Here is an 18,155-nt window from a genome sequence, read left to right as displayed (position 1 = left end):
TTACATTTCTGAATGTTGATTGTGTTAATCACTTTGCTGTCTATGGGAGGGTCAGAGAGCAGTCAGAATGTAACAAAAATATCTTAAATTGTGTTCTGAAGACGAACAAAGCTTTTACAGGTTTGGAACGACATGGGGGTAAGTGATTAATGACAAACATTTTCATTTTGGGGTGGAGTAACCCTTTAAATCATGGTAACCACAAATTAACCATGGTTTTGCTACACTATCATAGTTTAATCATGGTATTTGTAGTAAAACTGTGGTTATACAAATGGTAATCAATAATACGTCAAAAAAACATGGTTACTACAATTTTACCATAATAAACCTATGGTTAATTTACGTAAGGGATTGTTTAAAACCCCATGAAAAATTTGCAAGTGTTTAAACCAGGAAGTTGGCATGGGGCATATTGGGACTTCTTGTTAGTAGCCAAAATGCTTTAGCTTTTCTATCTTCATCTAAAGCCCAATGTATACTTTAGTTTCTGTGCAAAACATTCTAGTGTGCATGTGTTTGTGCACAGTAACAAATGGAGTTTACTTCGAAAGGCTTCGCATTTGCCATTGTGCATACGCTAAGGATTTGCATCATATTATACTTTGGGCTTTAGCTGTGAACCATGATAAGCTCCCTCTTGCTATTCAGAAATAGTTGGTTTTAAAAGGAAATACATTCTTGTTCTAGAGAGCAGTTAATTGGACAAACATTTGGATAGTGCAGGTCACTATATTTAGTCTCTCACTTCATTTTCCCTGAAGACAAAAACTACATTTTAAATGTATATCTACTCAAAGTTTGTTTTGCTAACCTTTAAGGAGTACACCAACATAGACAAGGCTGAAGGTATGGTCACATTTACCATAGTTCTCCAAAACTTTCGACTAAAAAGCACAAACTATAATTTCATTGGTTTACAGAGCTGGTGCTCGTTTATGATATTCATTTCAGTTACAATTCGGGAGCTGCTGACAAGAAGGACAACAAGGCAGCTCACTAGATTTTGAAAAGCAGCAGGGCCACATAAAATGTAATCATTTCACCAAGATTAAAGGGTTCCCTACTTAATAACCATCTGAATTTGAGAACTCGAAAGCCAAATGCACTGGTAAATCGTCATAAGGCTGAAACAATTACCAAAATCAAATTAGAATTCAGACGTTTCACAGCAATGTAGGCCATAAATTTAATTGAGGTGGGAATTGTGTATACGAATGCTCTTTTTTTGGACCATCAATCTCCCGGGTTGTTTGAAAGGTGGCAGGAATGTCAGTGGTATTACATGAGTTCCCATCGCTTGACACCATCAATGCAATAAAGATCTATCCAAGATCTTTATTAGAGAGCTTAGCATCAGTAGAGCCAATATTAGCCATTTTACCAATGGTGTTGACTGTGTATTGCAATGGCACAGGTTCCCCTCCCCATCTACCCTCACGAGCCTTCATTCAAATGTCGCAGGGAACTGCAGAGATTGAGTCATAGATGTGGCGGATTCATTCCAAATGTAGTCACATAGATGCAGATATTGCAGCATCATTCTCTGCATGTCTGCACGGATATAGATGTGGAGGACTCATGTGTCCATGTGTGCACATAGATTTATCTTCCCCAGAGTTTAGCAGAGAGGCGCCCGAATAGAGCTGTCAGAGTGAAAAACAAGCTCCACATGCTCAGTTATATTAAAGATACATGCTGTTTGTGTGTGTGTGTGTGTGTGTGTGTGTGTTTGCTGGGCAAGGACACTCAATCCCCCTCCTGCTGACGTGTATGAGAAACATTCGGTGTAAATCCACCTTCACATGTCTTTGAAAAAAATCACATCACACCCACATGAAAGCAGATTCTAGTTGTGGATGTTCAAGCAACAACGAAAATGTAACATCTATTTTGTCACCATTTTGTTTACCTTCTTGTAGTTCATTTGGTAAAGCATGACGCCAGCAACACAATGGTCATGGGTTCTATTCCCATGTCAGTTATGTCAAGGTGCATTCAGACATGATTAAAACCAGCAGAGTGTTATTTAGCACTTATGTTTTTAGTTTTGATGATGGGGGACGTGAGGGGTCCTTGCACGCTGTTAGTCATTAATGATACAGTGGGTGCAGATTGATGGCAGGCAGTCATATGTGTCTCTCTCTCCAGCACTTTGAAGAGCAAGGAGCTTTCTCCTGTGATTGGCCACAAGGCTGTGCAGGCGTCAGGAGCAACAGTGCCCCCTGTCAGCGGTCAGCAGAGCAACAGCCAGTCTCCCCACTCTGCCGAGCACAGCCCCCACACCTTACACAAAGGTTCGTCCCACTGGGATTCCTCTTTAATTCAATCTACAGATAAAACCCTCTTTAAATCTGGTATAATTGGGTGATCAGATCACTGTATGCATCTGGTAATAACACGTTTCTCATTCTGTCAAGGTGATTTTGTGACGACATACATCACTTACTATCAGTATTTGTTCTTTATTGTACTGTGAAGTCTTGTGCATGAGATTATAGGTGGATTTTATTACACATTTTTTAATTTCTGAATTAAAATTCATTAGATATCCATAAATTTAAAAAAAAAAAGTCTTGATATTATAAGGAAAAATTAAAAACTCAAATTAAAGATTAAAATAATGCAGTTCTTGAAAAGAAAACCTAATTAGTTTGGAAAGATCGTATTTCTTAGAACAAGAATATTTTAACAAAACTATTTCATTAATTGTTTACATTAAGGAAAATGATTTAAGATATTAAGTCTTGATTTCTGAAATATGTATCAACATTAAGTAAATTCATGCATAAAACAATAATAAATACCTGTCAATGGGTTAAGAAAAACTTAATTCAAAGAGAAAACAAGTTTATTTTTTCTTAACCCGGTGACAGATATTTTTTTCTTGTTTTATGCATAAGCTCAGTTACCTTTCATATATTTTTCAGAAAATAATACTTAATATCTAAAGTCACATTGAAGAATTTTTTTAATTTTGTTTATTTATTTATTTATTGCAATGTTCAGGTTGTAAAATGTCATTTGATGCAACTCCCCCAAAGCTTAATGATATTCATAAAGTTAAAAATACTTCTTATTTTTGAAGGGTATATTTAAAAAAATGATTAAGATGTGTATACTCACATGCTTGTTACAGATTTTGTAAGGTGTAAGGAAAATATTATTACATTTATTTTTACTTCGGAATCATTAAATGTAAAGAAATTCCCAAGATGCATTGCACCCAGTTTTCACCTTGAAGCACTTTGAATCTGTGATCTGATCACCCAAAACAAATGTTAATACCAGTTGTAAACAGGATTGTAGAGTAAAGGTTACTTGAATGCATATTTGATTTTGTCTTATCTCTCTCTCTCCTTACAGCCTCTAAGAAACTGGCCCCTGTGCCGCCCAAGGTTCCCTACGGCCAGTCGGGGGGGATGTCAGACCAATCCACAGGTCAGCCGTCTCCGGTTAGCCTGTCCCCCACTCCCCCAAGTACCCCCTCCCCATATGGTTTGGGCTGTCCCACTGGACACGCGCCCACCTCTTCCCCTGGCCAGACCCCATTAGGGGGACCCCATACGTTGTCCTCGCCACCCTCTCTGACTGGTACGCTCACAAAGTCCCGACCTACCCCAAAGCCCAGGCAGAGACCCAGTCTACCCCCTCCCCAGCCACCCACCGTCCCCTCTACGGTCCCCCAGCCCCTGGAGCAGGGTCTACTTGACGGATTGTCCCCCGGGGAGAGCATGTCCACAGGTAAACATGCCTCAGTGGCAACATCACAAGTGGGAGTCCAGCGTCCCTCTCTCAAACTGTCTGTCTCTCCGTCCTACGCAGGCGATGGACTTTAAGGAGCCAGATCCCCTTATGAAATGTGAAGACATTTGACTTAAATATGGAGTGCCCATAGATTCAGTTGCCTTTGAGATGTATAGTATGATAATTATTTTTTGAATCCCAAGGATTATATTTTAGCTCTACGATTTTAAGAAAAAATGGAAACCGAGGGAATTCACTTTAAGCCCAGGGACATACTGTATATATTTTACTACAAAGTGAAGTGTGTAATTCTTGCACCACCAATGGAATTGTAAAAATATTGACTTTCTATACAAAGTTTCCACCGACGACTCTGCTCCACCACAAACAGGTAGTCTTGCACCAATTTCATACCATTACTTGATCCAGAAGTTGTTGGACGTGTCGGACCGCTCAAACAAAGTAAGCAGTGTTTTAAAAGCGCCACTGAGTTTACATTCTTTAGGGCAGGGGTGCCAAACTCAGTTCCTGGAGGTCCGCAGCCCTGCAGAGTTTTGATCCAACCCTGCTCCAACACACAAACCATCTTATTTTCAAATAAGCCTGAATGACTTAATTAGCTGGATCAGGTGTGTTTAATTAGGGTTGCATCTAAACTCTGCAGTGCTCCGACCCTCCAGGAACTGAGTTTGACACCCCTGCTTTAGGGTTTTAAAAAAAGAGTAAAAATTGGCAAGTACTTGCTGAAAATCTTCGACTCCAATTAGATTGGCTAGCTTTACATTCAACTTTCAGGGATTGAAGGTGCGGTCATATTTACCATGGTTTAGCTAATTTTCAGTGGTGAAATTCAGTCATTTCAATAAGAATCTAAATGATCAGGAATCACACATGAGGGTGAAAGCACAAATTTCATAGAGAACACAAATTGGTTGCATGGAAAAAATTGGCAAGAACTTGCTGAAAATCAACTGATTAGATTTACTTTCAACTTTTAGGGGTACAGGTGCAGTCACATTTACCATTGTTCAGCGAATTTTCACGGGTCCAGCCGTTTCAACAGGAATCCATGTGGTCAGGAATATCCAGGCGAGAGATATCCAGATGCAGATTTCGCAAAGGGTTTAAATTGGTCACATGGAAAAAAAATGGGCAAGCAGTTGCTGAAGATCGTCAACTTCAAATTTATGGGTAGCTTTGCTTTCAACTTTCAGGAGTACATGTTTACTCACATTTCAGGAATTACACATGAGGGTGAAAGATTGAAAGAAAAAAATTGCTAAAAATCACCAAATCCAATTGATTCGCTAACTTTACATTCAACTTTCAGGACTGAAGGTGCAGTCACATCTACCACCAAGTTTTCTCATAAAGTTGCCTCTAAACAACAAAATACGAACAAATTGAACTTCGGTTGGTCACGTTACAAACTGCTATGTTGACCAGTCTGGCTACATGAGGCTGATCAAGAATGAAGCATTTTAACATGCAAAGAATTACACACTTCATCTTTGAAGTTCAGTATAAGCCCTATAGTTATTTTCTCAGCTTTAGTGTGAGACTGTTTCTCTAAAGTAAGGTTTTGTGGTCTTTGTATCATTCTAGTGGCCCGCTGTATGGCACTGATTGTATGTTCTCTCATGTGAGGCGTGTCTGTCAGCCATTCTCCTGAGCACTGATTGATGTATGACTCTTTTATCCCCTGTCATCGTTGTGCACCTTGCAGCTGTGTGAGGCCAGGGACTGAGTGTGGGCTGAGTGTGAGGGGGACATTTAGGGTAAGCCAGAACCTGCTGTGCCCGTGCCATAGCCTCATCTCACACCGTCTGGCCTGGTGCTGTGGCTGAATCTGGGGCCTCTACCGCAGCCTTGCTCTCTGTCTCATACCGTAACACTTCCTTCTCCGGCTCTGTCATTCTCTCCCAGTCGCGGGGCTGTCCTTGGCTTCTTCATTCTGTCAGTGTAGTCTGTGCATGGTGTGAGACTGGTCTATGCATGGCTTACGGCCTTACTTTTCCGAGCAACATCACACATTTGCCAACGTCGTCGCTTATGAAGTCCATCTCAACGCCTCCGGCCCTGACCTCACATCGTGATCCATTACCCCTCCCGATATCTCCACCACCACATAGGTGGGCCCAGGTAAACCCCAACCAAACTCTCTTTGAGTCGAGTCCATCGCAGGACGACAGTACAAATCTCCGCCCCCACAGTCGTGACTACATCATCTCGCGTCCATCTCATTCTGACACAGGGGAGGTCATCACAATCAGATACAGTCCACCAATCCACATAGTCCACTGACAAGGTTCTTAATGTTACCACATGTTCAATTTGCACCATCTTGTTGTCTATGTGTGGAGTATTTTGTTCATTGTGGTCAGTGTTGGGGGTAACGTGTTACAAGTAACATAACGTTATGTGTGCATATTTCTTGTCAAGTATCAAGTAAAGTAACATGTTGCTTTTTACATTTACGCTGCGGTACTTTTTCAAACATGTAACAGGTTTAGTGTTGTTTGGCAAACATTACGTAAACACGTAATGGTAACAGCGCATAAGTAATGGTAATGGCACATAAGGTTGAAGTAATGTTACTTTTCTGTTAATTATCTGATACAATTGGAAACTTCCAATTACAAGTAACTTGCGTAAAGCGTCTTCACATGGTTAAATTTTGTTGCGGATAAATAGCATACTAAAGCCACCTTAAAATCTGTAACAAGCATGTTACAAACAGACACGTGTGTAGTGCATTGTTTCCAGAAATTGTAATTGTTGTGTAAAAACACTTATGCAGTCTTTGTGTGGCATTTAAACATCCATAAATGTGGTTTCATGCTATGTTTGTTGTTGTGGGCAAATCATGTCGGGGACAAATACTTTTTCACAGCAAAATTACCTAAAAATATCTACAAGCCAAGCAGGAAACCACCATTCTAGAAGACCGAGTGCCTTGGCTAATTGATGCCTGGACAAAATAACACAAACATATCACATTACTTTTCATAAAAGGTAACAATGTAATCTAATTAGTTACTTTTTTAGGAGCATCGTACATGTAACGCGTTACTATTTAAAGTAACATCCCCCAGCACTGATTGTGGTGAACTGTTGTTACTTTCTGAAAAACTGCAAAAAGCTTTATGTAGTTAAATGAGAATAGCTGAGATTTTGCACTCAGGCAGGACAGGTTTAATTTCAAATGAAACAGATATTTCATCTTCCTCCCCAATGGCTCAGTGTAACAGAATCCCTGTGCAGAATGCCAGGAAACAGTCTGATGTGCCCCTCTCCTGCTGCAACACACATTCAACACCCTTCGCTGACTTCGCCTCTAACAGTGGTCTTGGAACTGAATTTGCTTTTTGCTCTCTCTCTCCTTGTGTCGTTTTCAACATCCTCATCATCGCCATTTCCATCGTTTCTCTCTGTACTGTAAACTTGTCTTGTCGCTTCACTTTGTGGCCATCGCTCTCATTTGCATGATCCTATAGCAGATTTCTTCAGTTTGGAAATTCCCTCCATCAACGTCAATCTGGACAGCCTGTTGGACGAGTTCAGGGTGGTCCCATGTCGGAGCTCCTTTGCTGCGGTCAGCTCTCCGGAGGGGGAGTCCGTGTCCGAGGAGGAGGGCCAAAGCACCACGCTATGACCCCTGAGCCCACCCAGCAGCATGCCAGCTTCGTCCAGAACCCATCCACTCCTGCTGAGGCCCAACTGGAACCCCACCATGGCCAAACCCTCAGTCACGGATACTACATGAGAGACTCGATAAGACGCCAACCACACAACAGGTGCCATAAAAAAAGCAACAGAATGGATTTCGTTCAAATTGCCACTGGAGGAACCTGGAGTTTTGTGTTCTGATTCCTGTTTCTCTCTGAACGATTCTGTCTGTTTCATTTTGTTGTCGTGTTGTTGGTTTCGTTTGATTGGGATGTTTTTATTTCTGCCTTATCAGAGCTGCAATTACAATACAATGCACATATGGAGCGGTCTGCTGACTTTAAAGGAACCTCATACACTTTGTCTTGCTGGAGGCTTTGAACTGAGACGCACCCTCATGGTATGAGAGTAGGCCGTCTTTGTTTTCCCTACAGGGTCCATGCTATGCTCTTTATAGATGACTTGGTGGCATATAGCATGTTTAAGTCTAATTTTGCAATGCTGAGGTTATTCTTTCTTTCTTTCTTTCTTTCTTTCTTTCTTTCTTTCTTTCTCGCTTTCTTTCTCTCCCTCTTTCTTTCTTTCTCAATCTCTCTAACCTACACTAATCACTGCTTTAGCAATCCAATTCAGTTGACCTTTTGCTAAGTCCCGCCTTAAAGTGCTACTGACCAATCTGGCCTTAGCAACTGTTGCTGCCCATTATATTATCAGACAAGTGCTCATTTCTAAAGTAGATCTATGGACAGTAATTTTGTAAAATTACATTTAAAACTATCAGAGAATACATTAAACCCTTGTTGCCTATGGCTCAAACAGTAGAGCACAGCTCTAGCAATGCCAAGGTCTTGGATTCGATTCCCAGGGAGAGCAAGAACTGATAAAATGTAAATATGTACCTTCCCAGCAGGCACATATTTGGTTAAATTTCGGTTGCAACTTCAGGTGACCAAAATCCAATGTCGATTTAACGTCTAATGTTAATTTGATGTCCAATACTGATGTCAGCTGATGTTGATATTTGTTTTTTGTTTTTTGTTTTTTTAGGATGTGTAACCAAAATCCAATGTTAAGTCAATGTCAAAATGGCATCAAATACTGATGTCAGCCCGATTTTCATTCTCAACCAAAATGCAACGTCTCTCTGATGTTATATTGACGTCCTGTGCCTGCTGGGTTGAATACAAGTTGTTTTGGATAAAAGCGTCTGCCAAAATTCATAAATATAAAAGTAAATATACCCACTAAAGAGAGATCAAATTTTCCTTCCTTTTCCAAATCTTAGAAGTTGGGAATTGCATGAGGTGAATTGAATAATGTGTCCTGAACATGTAGAATGGTAAACTGGAACACTTCATGTGCACTTGCGGTCTTACGGACTTACAGTGGCCGCCGCGTGCGCGCATGTCCATTAAGTCCACGAGACCCTGGGTGTCCCATTCATCATTTTAGCATTCAGAAGGGTGCTCGCGAGCAATCAGATGCTGTCAAAGCGGCATTATGTCACCAAAGTGCAGACTCAGAGGAAGGCCGCGAGGGTTTAGGGTGCCATTTGGGACAGGGCCTGAAATGTCCAATTCATTCCTTCGGTGGATTCAGTCAAGTTTTTCTGAGTCAGCAACAGAAACTGAGGGGGCGGGGCTTAGCAGGGAGTCAATCAATTTGCTGTAACGTTTTGATTGATATGTGCATTTATCTGTGGCAGAACATCGTCAGAACTTTCTGAATCGCACATAATACAGCAACACAGTGACCACTACTGCAGTAAAGTGCATTTTCTTAAAGAGCCAGTACAATATAATGCAGTACACGGAAGCAAGGTAGGAAAGCCAGGGTTCCCACAGTCATGGAAACTATCAGGGAATTTTAATAGAGTCATGGAAAATTTTAAAATCCCTCTAACTAATCATGGAATTTTCTATAGTCTGTATATATTTTTTTCTGTTCTGAAGTATTTCTTATTTTGTGAGAGTTTGCGATCTCTATGTAATGATAATGATATTTAAAAATCCTTATCCTGGAAATCTGTTCATGGAAATTCATTGGTCAGAAAGTGCGGGAACCCTGGAAATCTCAATTCTTCACTCTTTACCTGCAAAACAGAAACAGTGCATGTGCTAAAATGGGTCACTGCAAATGTTTCATATAATACTTTTGGCAGCCACTGAGATCAACTACTGGTTCTGTTCCAATGCACTGCCTTGCATTTTCTGTTGTCTTTCCGCACTCATATGCCCTCCAAAGTGCTTCAAACGCAGTGCCACACTATCCCTTCTGTATATACCAATACTGTATATAAAGATGTGTAGATAAGTGTCAACGAGAGGACAAATGTAAAGGCAAATATGAATTATATATTCATAAATGTGACATGCCATATTTATCTTGTATAGAAATAATGTTCTAAGTATTATTTTGTCCCTGAACACTTTTTGTCAGGTTCACATAGCAAGTGAGTTTTTTGCACTTTTGTAAGCCATGAACTAGATGTAGAAATATGAATGCAGACGTGGCAGAAGTTTAGGTAGAGTTACTCCCGAGAGAGATTTTATCCCTAAACCGACCTCATCAATAACAGCCTTAATCAACAGCATAAATCAACTGTATAGCTACTTACAGTACTATTATTAGAAAATATATGAAGTCGCCAGATAACAATAATCGTATAACATCGGTTCAGTCTTACTCTTGTATAAAAACTGGTAGATTATATCAATGAAAATACAATGGCCCTAAAAAGTTGTGATGTGTGGAATCTGCAAAATAATACTATTAGATCTTCTCTTAGAACTAACTAGTGATTTCGTCCAATTAGCCTACTTGTAGTCAACTGGTATCGCTTTTAGTGGATGTATGAGGTTATTTCCTCACTGATGTCATTCATCACATGAACTATGTGTCTGCATACTTTTTAGGGCCACTGTATAGCATATCTCGCCATAAAATCAATGGAAAAATACAGATTTTCTAACTTGGCAGGGAGCATTTCGAAATGTCATCTCAAAGATATCAGGCCCTAAAGATCCTTCAAAGTCTCATTTGCTTTTCCCCAGACACATAGTCTGATGCCACACTGAGATACCACATTTGCTTCATGGGTATACAACACTACGAGACTACTGGATGCTGCAATTTCTCTTGTCTGAACTTGTACAAAAAGCGCAGAACTGTATTAAGGTCAAACAAGCATTAGCTCACTTCTGTCCCGTGGAAGGAATGGGCACAGCGAACCGTCTCCGTTCTCATACGAAGGACTCTACTTCCAACGATGGATAGCCATGGCTTGTATTTCTCTCTTTGAATAAGCATTAGTGTACGTCAGGGACAAAAGGACTTTTTTTGCTGAAATCTGTGATATGCCTCAGTGTGTGTTCTTGATGAAATATAGTCTAATGATTATTGGTGACTGAGTTATAGTTGTAGTGATTACACAATGATAATTGCAAGTGCCCTCACATTCAGTATTTATAACCTGAAGCTAACGGCGAGTTTCGTGTGTACGTGAGGTTCTGTCTGTGCCGTTTCCCGCGGTGTTCTGTGAGGAGGCAGTGGTGTCTGTTCGAGTGTGCTGACTGAATGTGATTTCGCCTTTACTTGGAAGTGCACTAGAGTAAAGGCCTTATAGCAGCTGCAATAGACGCATGGTTTATTTTCTTTATGCTCATCTCTCTCTGTTAGCGCTCATAATGAATGCTTATGTTGTTGTTAATGAAGACGTGGGAGGATTTTATACAGTATGTACATGCATTCTCATTCCGGTTCAGTACTACATCTGTTATCACATGCTTTTCTAAGTTGAAAAGGCACAGGGATATGTGATTTGTAAATTAAGATAATCAATTTACAGGTTGACGATGTTTAACATTTATATCCAGTATGTTCAAGGATTTGGTCGAAACAGAATGGATGTAATAGCCATGATGGAACTTTTTAAACCTGATGAATTGTACATACGTCATTTTAACTGATGATTTGACCCACACAGAATCTGCACAGGTCATGTATCACCCCAAAATCAGAAGAAAAAATCAAGAAATTATGTTTTATTTAAAGAACAAGAAGCTATTCAATCAAATGATTTTCATGATGATTAAGCACAATATCATTCCCAAATGTCATTAATACGATTAAAAAATTCTGTAATATATTTTAATTGTGCTTGTACTATCATAATAATAGTATGTGTTGTATGTTTTTAAAAAAATTAATAAAAATTTGTATAACAGTAATTTTTAATGTAATGCCAAAATGCAAAAAAAAATTACAATAAAATATTGATAGTCATAAATATTGAACAAAATTTTTTTTCCGATTTTGGAGTGAAATGCCCTGACCTGGACCTGTTGTTGTGATGCTTTTCATTGCATTTTGATGCACTGAAATCATGGGAAATCAGTACAGAATCTAAATGGGAAATATTTTGTTATTATCGAGTCAAAATTGATGTTAAACCAACATGGGAAGGGCAGAAATCCGCAAAGATATCTTTCCCAGGCACAGATTCCATGCAGGCCTAATAATGAGTCAAACAGATTTGATTTAACAAATTCTCTTATTACTTGCTTGATTCAAGAAAATGATTATAGTGCAATTATAGTACAAATGTTCTTTTCAAAATGGGATTTGTCAAATAAAACAGTCATCTAATGCACCTATTACAAAGACATAATTTGTACTGATACATTTATTTCTTAATTTATCTGACATTTTCAACATGAAATGATATGTTCAAAAAGAACTAATGATACAAATTAGCCACAAAGTTATAACAGTGACGAACTGAACTGAAGATGTCTCAGTCATCTGTTTTGAACATTTAGGTTAGTATATCAATCATTTACATCATCCTGTGAAAACCAGCAATTTGGAGTGACAGAGCATGCATTTAATTATTCCCTTTAGAAAATCACATGTGTGTTCATTAAAACATTACCAGATAATAAAGGGAGTCAACGATGAACCAGGGATGTGTGATCAGGTGATTCAAAGGTGATAAGTTGTTCAGTGCACATTGTCCAACAATGTACAGCCCTCTTCACCACCGCTTACCGAACTAATGTACAAATCTGCCTGTAAATCACCCTCCTCAGCTTAGCATATCAGTGGAAGAACACAGTCTGTACTGTGAAGCCTGCCGCAGTCCTTATCAGAATGTCAGAAATACATAGATATATATTAAACTCTACATTTGTAATACTTTTGGTCTTTTGTTTTCTTGTGTATTGTTCACCTCAAACTGCTGTAATAACAATGTCTACATCCTGAAATGATGTAAGGGGAGACAGGATATTGATCATTTATGTTTTTAGAGAAAAAAAAAGTGAAAAGCTAGATGTTTGAAACTGAAGTCTGGTGATTATCCAAATATAAACTCAAACATTTCAAATTATGTTGACTATTGGAAGATTATCCACATTAATTTTTTTGTTAAGCAAAAGACTGAATACTGTATACAATATATTTTATTATTAACTCAAGTTTGTTTGTTTTTTTCATCTAATACTTCCAAAGCCAGATGATCCTATGTAATTCATATTAATTTTATAGCTCTATACTCTTCATGTATGGTCACATTAGTGCCATTTCTGTGAAATTTCTGCTGGTCAATGCTATGAATCGGCACAATCAACTTCAAACCCTTGCAAAATTTTCACCCTCACATAAAATTCACAATCATGTAGATTCCTTTGGGCCCTTTTCACATTTCTGGGATTCTATAGTTGTGTTAACTTTGATAGTGGTGAACCAAAACTACAATTACAAAACAAGTATTTTTTTTTTTTTTTTTTTTTTTTTTGTGCTGTCAAATGATTAATCACAAATAAATAAAATGAATAATTAATATTTATTATGTATATATAAATACAAACACATGCATGTATATATTTAAGAAAAATATTTTGTTTATTATATTAATATATATTTTTATAGTATTTAAAATATATAAATGTATATACATGTAAATATTTTCAAAATGTATACTGTATGTTTGTGTATTTATATATAATAAATAAACACAGTGCACATACATATATCATGTAAACAAAAACTTTTATTTTGGATGCAATTAATCGGGATTAATCGGTTGACAGCACAATTTTATTTATTTTTTTGCTTTTCCATTTGCTCCAATATCAAACGAATAAATAATAATAATAACTTATCATAATAAGAGATTGTCCAATTTTCGGTCACTCTCTCAGCTGTTAGCTATATTAGAAACACTCACGACAGCAGCGATAACTAATTTTCTGTAATTTAATGGCAAGGTAGTTTAACACAAAATGTAGTGTTTTATGTAGCTGCATTTTTTATTTTTTTTTTAATGAAAAAAATAGTTGCACGCTTTTAACTATGGAAACGCTTCATCACAGTCTGTGAAAAGGGTCCATTGAAATTACTACACATTTACATTGGTGTGCATTTCACCAAAAGACTTAGGAAAAAACATTTGGGACAAATTGATACTTCAAACTGAGCAATCCATTAACATCACTTGAGCAACCTCTGAGCAATATAACTGACCTCTGGGAGAAGACACATGGGTCAACGGGGTCAACTAGTACAAACACGTACACATACGATTCTGAAGTGCATTGAGATAGCATTGCTGTACAGGTACGTCACAGAAACACCCTCCAATCAAGTAATGACTGTCGACTTGCGCAGAATGTGAGGTATTAGTCATTTAAGGGATGGAACTAGCTAAAAAATGTTGCTAGCCCGTGTGACAAGAATTTCTGGACAAGCAAGGGTGTGTTTCATTCCTTCCAGGCAATGCAAGCTGTAGAGAAAAGCTCAAGCCTCATCACACCCTTCCCCGTCCTCCATTCTCAAACTTGCTGTGTCTATGGTAGTTGTAACTGAATCCCATGTTGTTTCTACAAGATCAAGTGACAACCAGACGACCAGCTCATCTTTTCTTCTTCACGTTTAAATGGCCCAGTCTCTTCACAGTAACTCGATGAGCATGGAAGGTTCAAGATCAAATCGTTTTTACACGATCAGCAGCTTTGTGCATTCAGATCCAGAACAAAACAAAAAGCAACACTACATATTTAACTGTTTCGTAGGGAAACCACCTCCATATGCCTCCCCTCAAGACATGCCAGAACAAGCCTTGGAAAAGATCTCACAATAGCCGTCTGTTCTGCTTAAAACATTCATTGTGTCTTGTGAAACCATCTCGTTTTCAGTAACACATACAAAGGTAAGACTTAATAATCATACAGCTAGTCTTAAAGTGATTTATCTTGCACGAGGTACCGCATAGAAGCAGTTCTGGACACTTTAAGCCAACAAAACCCAAGGAAGTGTGGCAGCCACCAGAGCCAGTAAGCTGAAAGTGATCATTAGGATCAGAAGGCAGCAGGAGATGGTGCAAAGCCTCTGTCCGTTGCTGCTGTAGTCCTGCTGCATGGCTGAAGTTGTCCCCAAATCAATAACATCACCCTCTGCCATGGGTCGACCCAGCTCACTGATGATGAACACTTCTGAAGCGTCTTTAGGACAGACGAGTCTTCTTCTACATAGTCTGCATGCTGAAATACTCCTCAGACACCTGCAGATACAGCCAAGACCTCCAGTGTGAGACCCAACAGGGAACACAGGAGAGGGCAGAGGCGGTACTTCCAGTGTCTTTTCGATCCTTTTGGCTTCAGCCGTTGAGACTGTGAATCCGTGGAGCTTTGTGATGAATGTCAGGTGTCTACAGACGGGGCAGATGATATTGTCCCGTTTAATGGATCCGTTCAGGCTGGTGTTCAGCAGAGTTCGTACTAAGCAGTCATGGCAGAAGTGATGCCCGCAGCTCAGCGTCCTGGTGCTGTCCGAAAGACTCTCGTAACACACCGGACACTCGCTGTCTTGAGCCTCCTCGTCCATATCTCTCCGGTCCTCCTGGATCCACAGCAGCCCGCGGGAGCACGCACGCACGCACACTGGCGCAGGTGACTGATACTCCCGTAAGATAACATGCGGACACCGTGACGACAGCCGCTGTCACGACAGAAATGTTGAAAAACTAGATCTGAACTCGAGAGAAGAAAGATCCAGTTCAATGTAAACAATGCGTGTGTCATGTATTAGTGTTTTATTTTTTTTATTTTATTTTTATTTTTTTACACATATGAGCCTACGTAACAGTTTTCAAGTAGCCTATTAGTGTCAAGTATTAATAATAACAACAACAATAATGATGATAATGATGATAATACATTTATAGAATTTATTATTATTAACAATAGCCTAATAATAATTTATTATTACATTATATTACAATAATATTAATACATTATTATTGATACACGAAAATATATGGAAATATTTATAGAGAAAAATGGAAAAAGTTGAACGCATAAAATTAAACATACTTTATTTAATAATAAAATCATAATAATTATTATTAGAAGTATCATTAGTATAGAAATATTTATAAAGACAAATGAAAATGAAACGCATACATTTACATTTTCATACAAACATTTAATATTTCCTTATTTTATTAAACATTTTCAATTATTATTATTATTAACAACCTTAACAACAATAATAGGTTGTAATAATAACATAAATAGCAGGTTATCTTAACAACACGCTCAAAACTGTGGAGATGGTCGTGCACTTCAGGAGAAACCCCCCTGCTCTCCCCCCACTCACCATCATGAACAGCACTGTGACTGCAGTGGAGTCATTCAGGTTCCTGGGCACCACCATCTCCCAGGACCTGAAGTGGGACACTCACATTGACTCCATTGCTAAAAAGGCCCAGCAGAGGTTCTACTTCCTTCGCCAGCTGAAGAAGTTCAACCTGCCACAGGAGCTGCTGAAACAGTTCTACTCCGCCATCATTGAATCTGTCCTCTGCACTTCAATAACTGTCTGGTTCAGCTCAGCTACCAAATCTGACCTCAGAAGACTACAGAGGGTAGTCCGGACTGCTGAGCGAATCATTGGTACAACCCTCCCCAGTCTCCAAGAACTGTACTCCGAGTGAGCAAAACTCTGGACCCCTCACATCCAGCACACTCCCTCTTTGAACTGTTGCCGTCTGGTCGACGCTACAGAGCTCTGAGCACCAGACCGACCAGACACAGGAACAGTTTCTTCCCTCAGGCAATCCATCTCATGAACACCTGACAATAAACGTGGAACACACAACACTATTTATACATTTATTTATCTAACACACATACTTAGTCTACATTTCAATTTGCACATAATATACCTGTACATACAAAACTGTCTATTGTAATATAATAAATTGCATGTTGTCAATTTGTATATTGTTATTCCCTATTTACTTGTTCTATATTTTATTCTTTTATTATCTGTGTTTTTGTCCTGTCGCTGTCATTCTGTTGCACTGTGGAAGCTTCTGTCACGAAAACAAATTCCTCGTATGTGTAAACATACCTAGCAATAAAGCTGGTGGTTCATTCTGATTCTGATTCTGATTATTATTATTATTATTATTATTATTATTATCAGTAGTAGTAGTAGTAGTAAATAGGAAACATTTTTAGAGAGAAGTGAAAAAATAAATAAATAAATGCACAAAAATAAAACTGAAAACAATAATAGTCACACAAAGATGTTTGAAATAAATAAAATTACAATTTAAAAGAACACTTAATAGTTCCAAATGCTGTTTTATTATAACGATTTAAATAAAATCTACACTTAATAAACTCAAACCAAAAACTATTCATACACCAGATATAATTTATGTTTTATATCTTAAATATATATTTATGTTAAATATATTATATATTTACTAGTGGGTGCAGGACACTATAGTTAATTTATATAAGTGTAAGAGAGGATAGCAAAATAAAGCAAACTGTGACATTATACCCAAAGATTCTTCATGCAGTGCCAGTCAAATTGATACAATGGACACTTAATTGGACCTGACCATGTTTTTACATAGCCTACCTTTCTATCAAAGTTATCTGACATTATCAAGATGAATTTGTGACACAGTATGAGTTCTTGTCACATATTATTAGGTCTCTGTTTGATTGTAATTTGTGATTATCTAGAAGAATTTGTTCCGAGTCTGACACAGTTTGACTCTTGAGTTCTTGTCATATTTTATTACCATTTTCTAAACTATAGCGAATAAACTGTGATAATGTGAGAAATGTTGAAGGTGTCTGAATAATTTTTGGTTTAACTGTGCTACATTTTTTATTATTATTATTATTATTATTATTATTATTATTATTATTATTTAGGCTATACTGGAGACCTAACGCGCCATCTTGTGGTGTGATGTTTGCTAAATTGTAAAAACGAAATATGAACCACTGACTATTCCCCGCTTTATTACACACCAATATCCGCATACCGTGTGCGTCTCAGATTCAGGGTGAGCGTGATTTCACCAAGTACAACATGTTCCTGGATCAACATCTTTGTTGATCCTGGAACGTCATTCCAATCAACCAATCAGATTTGAGGGATAACTTTTCAGGAAATGTAAGTTTTAGGCTTATGATCAGGGTTAGGTGCTTCGACACCCTTGTTAATCAGCTATCATTTCTCACTGATTTTAGGAATAAATTATGGGTAGGGTTAGGTTTAGGGGTAGAGATTGGGTTAAGTCTATATTTTTGGACAATAATGTTGATCCAGGATCAACAAAAGATGTTGATCCAGGAACATGTCTTACTTGGCAAAATCACGGCGACCCAGATTCAGAGAACCCTTGCTTCATAAGAAGTGCTTTGCATGCG

General features: G+C 38.3%; 2 protein-coding genes across 15 annotated transcripts in view; one reads left to right on the top strand and one right to left on the bottom strand.

Moving 5' to 3' along the window:
• Positions 1–10,598, top strand: part of arhgap44a (Rho GTPase activating protein 44a) — a 65,676-nt gene extending 55,078 nt beyond the window's left edge. For 5 of the 14 annotated variants that reach the window (XM_058771918.1, XM_058771909.1, XM_058771916.1 and 2 more), the window contains 3 exons: positions 2,152–2,297; positions 3,367–3,744; positions 7,245–7,823. In XM_058771918.1, coding sequence (XP_058627901.1) covers positions 2,152–2,297; positions 3,367–3,744; positions 7,245–7,402 — 682 coding nt within the window. In that variant the 3' untranslated portion in view covers positions 7,403–7,823. Of the gene's footprint in view, positions 1–2,151; positions 2,298–3,366; positions 7,824–10,469 lie in introns of those variants that run through there. The other 9 variants (XR_009270464.1, XR_009270463.1, XR_009270462.1 and 6 more) reach the window with 9 other exon arrangements.
• On the bottom strand, positions 7,970–15,409 carry LOC131538081 (RING finger protein 222). Its single transcript, XM_058771924.1, has one exon. It carries the CDS (start codon positions 15,298–15,300, stop codon positions 14,707–14,709), a length of 594 nt encoding a protein of 197 aa, XP_058627907.1. The 5' UTR covers positions 15,301–15,409; the 3' UTR covers positions 7,970–14,706.
• Between the last annotated feature and the right edge of the window lie 2,746 nt (positions 15,410–18,155).

Source organism: Onychostoma macrolepis, chromosome 03 (assembly GCF_012432095.1).
Source record: "Onychostoma macrolepis isolate SWU-2019 chromosome 03, ASM1243209v1, whole genome shotgun sequence".
Classification (NCBI taxonomy): domain Eukaryota; kingdom Metazoa; phylum Chordata; class Actinopteri; order Cypriniformes; family Cyprinidae; genus Onychostoma; species Onychostoma macrolepis.
Note: the sequence above shows the minus strand (reverse complement) of the source record. Positions and strands in the feature narration are given on the sequence as shown.

What these genes read in the sequence shown, in the direction of transcription:
- LOC131538081 (XM_058771924.1), bottom strand. Translation starts at nt 15,300, where the DNA reads ATGGACGAGGAGGCTCAAGACAGCGAGTGTCCGGTGTGTTACGAGAGT.